Raw genomic sequence first — 6,612 nt, forward strand, 5'->3', positions numbered from 1 at the left:
TAAGTTCTCTATCTTGAATGCTGAACTATTTTCGTTAGGAAAGATATCGGCGTACACCTTAATCTCAGGATTGTAAAGCTTGACCGCAGTCAGACAAGGGCTCCAACCTGGGTCGGATTGTGATGCAATATTACTTTATTGTACAGTCCTAATCGTTGTGTTGAAAACTGGACAAGTCTTACTCCAGCTAGAGCTTTCAGAGAGCTCCAGATCTATTATTACTTTCAACGTAGGGAATTGGTCTTGGTTTACGAATTTTTCACGAAGCAAATTTGCACAGGGCTAGCACATAGATAGGTGGTCTGGGAATACCTGTTCAGACTTATGTTGTGTGTAGTTTCATAAAATCAGCTAGACTGAATGGTAGCATATTTCCTTTTCTTATCTGAATCTGTGTTCAGTTTCTAATAACACGGGCGATGGGATTTTAAATCGTAATCCTCACTCCAACTAATCAGTAAGAAAATTTCCAAAGAAATAATAATTACTAATCAATTACTCTGTAATTAAATGCCCAATGGCAGTACATGGTTATTCGCCATAGAATCGAAGAAGCTAACTTTCTGTAATATTACTACAGTATATGAGGATTCAGAACCTCTGCAGCCTCACCTACACTATATCATCAAAAGTATCCGGACACTTGGATGAAAATGATTTACAAGTTCGTCGGGCCCTCCATCGGTAACGCAGGAATTCAGTATGGTGTAACCCCATCTTGATTACAGCTTCCACTCACGCTGGCAAACGTTCAATCAGGTGCTGCAAGGTTTCTTGGGGAATGGCAGCCTACTCTTCACGGAGTACTGTACTGAAGAGAGGTACTGATGTCGGTCGGTGAGGTCTGACACGAAGTCGGCGTTTCAAAACATCCAAAAGGTGTTCTATGGGACTCAGGTCAGGACTCTGTGCAGACCAGTCCATTACAGAGATGTTATTGTCCTGTAACTACTCCGCCACAGGCCGTGCATAGAGCGTGCATATCAACAGATGCTAGATCGTGTCGAAAGATGCAAACTCCATCCCCGAATTGATCTTCAACAATGGGCAGCAAGAAGGTCCTTAAAACATCAATGTAGGCCTGTGTTGTGATAGTGCCACGCAAAACAACAAAGGGTGCAAGCGCCCCACCATTAAAAACCCGACCACATCGTAACACCACCGCCTCCGAATTTTACTGTTGACACTACACACGCTGGCAGATGACGTTCACCGGGAATTCGCCATACCTACGCCCTGCCATCGGATCGTCACATTGTGTACCGTGATTCGTCACTACACACAACGTTTTTTCACTGTTCAGTCGTCCAATGTTTACACTCCTTACACCAAGTAAGGTGTCGTTGGGCACTTACCGGCGTAATGTGTGGCTTATGAGCAGCCGCTCGACCTTGAAATCCAAGTTTTCTCACCTCCCACCTCACTGTTCTAGTACTTGCAGTGATCCTGTTGCAGTCTGGAATTCCCGTGTTATGGTCTGGATAGATGTCTGGCCATTACACATTACGATCCTCTTCCGCTGTCGGCAGTCTCTGTCAGTTAACAGACGAGGTCAGCCTGTACACTTTTGTGCTGTACGTGTCCCTTTACGTTTCTATTTCACTGTCACATCGGAAACAGTGGACCGAGGGATGTTTCGTCCGCCGCTCGTGTCCCGAGCACGGGTCCCGGGTTCGATTCCCGGCGGGGTCAGGGATTTTCACCTGCCTCGAGATGACTGGGTGTTTGTGTTGTCCTCATCATTTCATCATCATCCAGGAAAGTGGCGAAATTGGACTGAGCAAAGATTGGGTAATTGTACGGGCGCTGATAACCACGCAGTTGAGCGCCCCACAAACCAAACATCATCATCGTCATCCGAGGGATGTTTAAGAGTGTGGAAATCTCCGGTACAGACGTATGACACAAGTTACACCCAATCACCTGACCATGCTCAAAGTCTGTGAGTTCCATGGAGCACCCCATTCTGCTTACTCACGATGTCTAATGACTACAAAGATCGCTGATGTTGAGTACCTGGCAGTAGGAGGCAGCACAATGCACATAATATGAAAAACGAATGTTTTTGGTGGTGTCCAGATACTTTTGATCAAGCAGTGTACGTTAAGGTAGTACATACATAGGTGGGTCATTCACTCATTCTATGAACTTTCCTGGTGTTCATAACTGGTTCTAATGGAAAACTGCCCGTGCTTCTTGTAAGGCGCCAGAGACGTGACAAGGAGAATGAGAAATTCGTCAGAGAGATAATAACGCAATTTGCGCTGATTTTATTTTTAATAAAGCACATAATATTTGTATTATTGTCTATACTGGTACTAGCAAAAATTCCTTGTCAAAGAGTAGGAGCTTCAGAAGCATAAGTAACTGATTTTAATATTTGAAATCTGCTCAATTCAAGTAACAACAAGTTAAACACAGTCTTGTGAGAGATATTTCCGTAAAGAGGCTGTGTGTGTGTTGTCATCTGTAAGCTAGAGCATTTTGTAAGTTTTATTCTGAGATGAAATGGAAAACTTACTAGGACAAATCCAGATAATATGAGCATCTTGGAATCAGAATAAATAAACACAAACATAAATTAATCATGAAAAGTCACTTTATTTGCTCCATTGCTGTCCACATGTGAGTGAAACAGTGGGTAAATAAATAGCTGGCTTTTTATGAAGCGCGTCTTCTCAGAAGTAGTGCGTCTTGAGGACGGCGGGAGCTGCAGCGTAGGCTACAGGGGCGTGGTAAGCGGGGGCGGCGTAGGCCACAGCGGGGGCGGCGTAGGCCACAGCGGGGGCGGCGACGGCGGCCTTGACGACAGCGGGGGCGGCGTAGGCCACGGGGGCGGCGGCCACCGCGGGGGCGGTGTAGGCGACAGCAGGCGCGCCCAGGAAGCCGGGGGCGGCGGCGGCGACGGCCAGCACGGCGGCGAGGACGATCTGCGATGACAAAGAATGAGTTACAATATCAACAGAATATTATGATTATTTTTAAAGGACGAAAGTCCACTACTAACGGGTTGGAATATGTTTTGAAAATATTTCGCTGTTAATGCAGTTTGAAGTTAGATCAAAGAAAACTGGTATATCGTTTCTCGGCCAGAAACAAAGCAATGCGTGTTTCAACATTTTTGGAAATTTAACCTCTATAGTGGTGAAATAGTGGGAGAAAGATTTTTTTAAAGCAAATCATTATTAAAGAGCTACTAAAACCTTTTCAAAGCCGCATCTATGGAAATTGGTATTTGATTTATCGGTTACAAATAAAAAATACATGTGTCAGTATTTTTGGAAATTCAACCATTAACAGAGGGGAGTGGGGGATGAAAATTTTTAACCGCTAAGGACAGAAATTTGATATTTGGAGAGGGTGTTGGTCTCATACTGTAGGCATTGTTTAAGGGGGGTTTGTTCGAAATTCCACCCATAAGGGGATGAAGTAGGGGATGAAAGAATTTTTGAAAATAAGTCAGTATTAAGTAAATAGCTAAACATGCGAAAAATGGTGTTTGATTTCACGGTAGGAAATAAAAAAAAACATGCTGCATCATTTTTGGAAAGTCCACCACTAAGGGTGTAAAATAGGTAGGTGAAACTTTATTTTGAAAATAATGTATTATTTAATTACTACTAAAGTATTTTAAAGCTTCCTCTATGAAAAATTTTAATTGAGTTAAGCAAATACTTGTTTTAGTGTTTTTAGAAATTCAACCCCCAAGGAGGTGAAACATGGGATGACATTTTTATTAAAATACTTCATTATTGAAAACATATTTAAAGCTAAATCTATAAAAATTGGTATTTGATTTCTGAAGAAATATGTATTAGGAAATGAAAGCTTTTGTCGAAATATCACCACAAGAACTCATAAGAAAGGGCCGACAAAGGCCTCTGACTCTAGCTATTAGAACCGCTTTTCGATCAGAAGTACATTCGGAAGAGACCAGGCTCCTATGGCTTCAGTAGCGTGAACAGTTTAGAAGATGTTGCAATTTGTAGACAACATAAAAATTCGATTAAAGAAAACGAAAAAATTATGTACAGACCGTACAGTGTACGCGAGCTAAGCAGCGGGCACTAGACTAGTACATTTTAAATTACTTTCAGTTTCCAGTGTTGCAGTATTCTAATACGTCCACAGTGGACAGCAAATATCTACTAACGTTTCACAGAGGACGACTGCACTGTAGTTCCTTCTCTAGATTGTCGCACAGATGACAAAATGGTAGATATCGAAATAGACGACAGAGGGATAGAGAAACAATTAAAATCGCTCAAAAGAGGAAAGGCCCCTGGACCTGATGGGATACCAGTTCAATTTTACACAGAGTACACGAAGGTACTTGCCCCCCTTCTTGCAGCGGTGTGCCGTAGGTCTCTAGAAGAGCGTAGCGTTCCAAAGGATTGGAAAAGGGCACAGGTCATCCCCGGTTTCAAGAAGGGACGTCGAACAGATGTGCAGAACTATAGACCTATATCTCTAACGTCGATCAGTTGTAGAATTTTGGAACACGTATTGTGTTCGAGTATAATGACTTTTCTGGAGACTAGAAATCTACTCTGTATGAATCAGCATGGGTTTCGAAAAAGACGGTCATGTGAAACCCAGCTCGCGCTATTCGTCCACGAGACTCAGTGGGCCATAGACACGGGTTCACAGGTAGATGCCGTGTTTCTTGACTTCCCCAAGGCGTTCGATACAGTTCCCCACAGTCGTTCAATGAACAAAGTAAGAGCATATGGACTATCAGACCAATTGTGTGATTGGATTGAGGAGTTCCTAGATAACAGGACGCAGCATGTTATTCTCAATGGAGAGAAGTCTTCCGAAGTAAGAGTGATTTCAGGTGTGCCGCAGAGAAGTGTCATAGGACCGTTGCTGTTCACAATATACATAAATGACCTGGTGGATGACATCGGAAGTTCACTGAGGCTTTTTGTAGATGATGCTGTGGTGTATCGAGAGGTTGTAACAATGGAAAATTGTACTGAAATGCAGGAGGATCTGCAGCGAATTGACGCATGGTGCAGGGAATGGCAATTGAATCTCAATGTAGATAAGTGTAATGTGCTGCGAATACACAGAAAGATAGATCCTTTATCATTTAGCTACAAAATAGCAGGTCAGCAACTGGAAGCAGTTAATACCATAAATTATCTGGGAGTACACATTAGGAGTGATTTAAAATGGAATGATCATATAATGTTGATCGTCGGTAAAGCAGATGCCAGACTGAGATTCATTGGAAGAATCCTAAGGAAATGCAATCCGAAAACAAAGGAAGTAGGTTACAGTACGCTTGTTCGCCCACTGCTTGAATACTGCTCAGCAGTGTGGGATCCGTACCAGATAGGGTTGATAGAAGATATAGAGAAGATCCAACGGAGAGCAGCGCGCTTCGTTACAGGATCATTTAGTAATCGCGAAAGCGTTACGGAGATGATAGATAAACTCCAGTGGAAGACTCTGCAGGAGAGACGCTCAGTAGCTCGGTACGGGCTTTTGTCAAAGTTTCGAGAACATACCTTCACCGAAGAGTCAAGCAGTATATTGCTCCCTCCTACGTATATCTCGCGAAGAGACCATGAGGATAAAATCAGAGAGATTAGAGCCCACACAGAGGCATACCGACAATCCTTCTTTCCATGAACAATACGAGACTGGAATAGAAGGGAGAACCGATAGGGGTACTCAAGGTACCCTCCGCCACACACCGTCAGGTGGCTTCGGAGTATGGATGTAGATGTAGTATGAGAAAGAATAGAAAAACCGAATACGGTATTGAGATAGTCGGTCTAATTCTATAAACAATTAGGAGTAACTAAGCGGATTTCTTCTGTAGGCAGGATTGAAACCAAACACGTGCCAGATCCGCTTGCCGGTAGCTCAGACGCAAGCTAACTAATCACTGTACACTCAGATCGCTACTGTGATAAATAGATTAATTGTATATGGAGACTGTCGTAGTATTAACTGGTGTCTGTAGTGTAGCGGTCTCTGGGGGCACTCACCAGCTTGTACATGTTGTGAGGTGTGGTGATGTCAGCGGCTGGCGACTACTGTGCCGGGACCAGTCTCCCGCCGCCTTTTATACTTGCCCGCGCCCCCGCCACGGACCTGCCTCATTGCCAACAGCCGAGCACTCTGCGTAACACCTTGCCGGATACGCCCATCAGGTGGGCCACACACGGCCGAAACCAGGCAGCCGCGTCCCTGTTTCTTTGCATACATGTGTTTACAGCTGCGACATCTTAAGGGCCTTCGAGAATGATCCCTAAAAGCCGGCCGTAGTGGCCGTGCGGTTAAAGGCGCTGCAGTCTGGAACCGCAAGACCGCTACGGTCGCAGGTTCGAATCCTGCCTCGGGCATGGATGTTTGTGATGTCCTTAGGTTAGTTATGTTTAACTAGTTCTAAGTTCTAGGGTACTAATGACCTCAGTAGTTGAGTCCCATAGTGCTCAGAGCCATTTGAACCATTTGATCCCTAAAAGCGTGCGCGAAGTTACATATAATTATTAGTAATTATACAGGTTGAGTCAGGAGGATAGGTACATGCTTTTAGGGGTGACAGTATTAGTGATTCTAAACCGAAAACTTCATATGGACGTATGCCCTATTCTG

General features: G+C 43.9%; 1 protein-coding gene across 1 annotated transcript; it reads right to left on the reverse strand.

Annotated features, from left to right (window-relative positions):
- Positions 1-2,581: 2,581 nt before the first annotated feature.
- On the reverse strand, positions 2,582-6,090 carry LOC126175318 (cuticle protein 16.5-like). Its single transcript, XM_049922027.1, has 2 exons — positions 6,003-6,090; positions 2,582-2,930 (listed from the first exon to the last, which is right to left on the reverse strand). The coding sequence occupies exons 1-2, from the start codon at positions 6,012-6,014 to the stop codon at positions 2,679-2,681; spliced, it is 264 nt and encodes an 87-aa protein (XP_049777984.1). The 5' UTR covers positions 6,015-6,090; the 3' UTR covers positions 2,582-2,678.
- Between the last annotated feature and the right edge of the window lie 522 nt (positions 6,091-6,612).

This window comes from Schistocerca cancellata, chromosome 3, assembly GCF_023864275.1.
Source record: "Schistocerca cancellata isolate TAMUIC-IGC-003103 chromosome 3, iqSchCanc2.1, whole genome shotgun sequence".
Classification (NCBI taxonomy): Eukaryota; Metazoa; Arthropoda; class Insecta; order Orthoptera; family Acrididae; genus Schistocerca; species Schistocerca cancellata.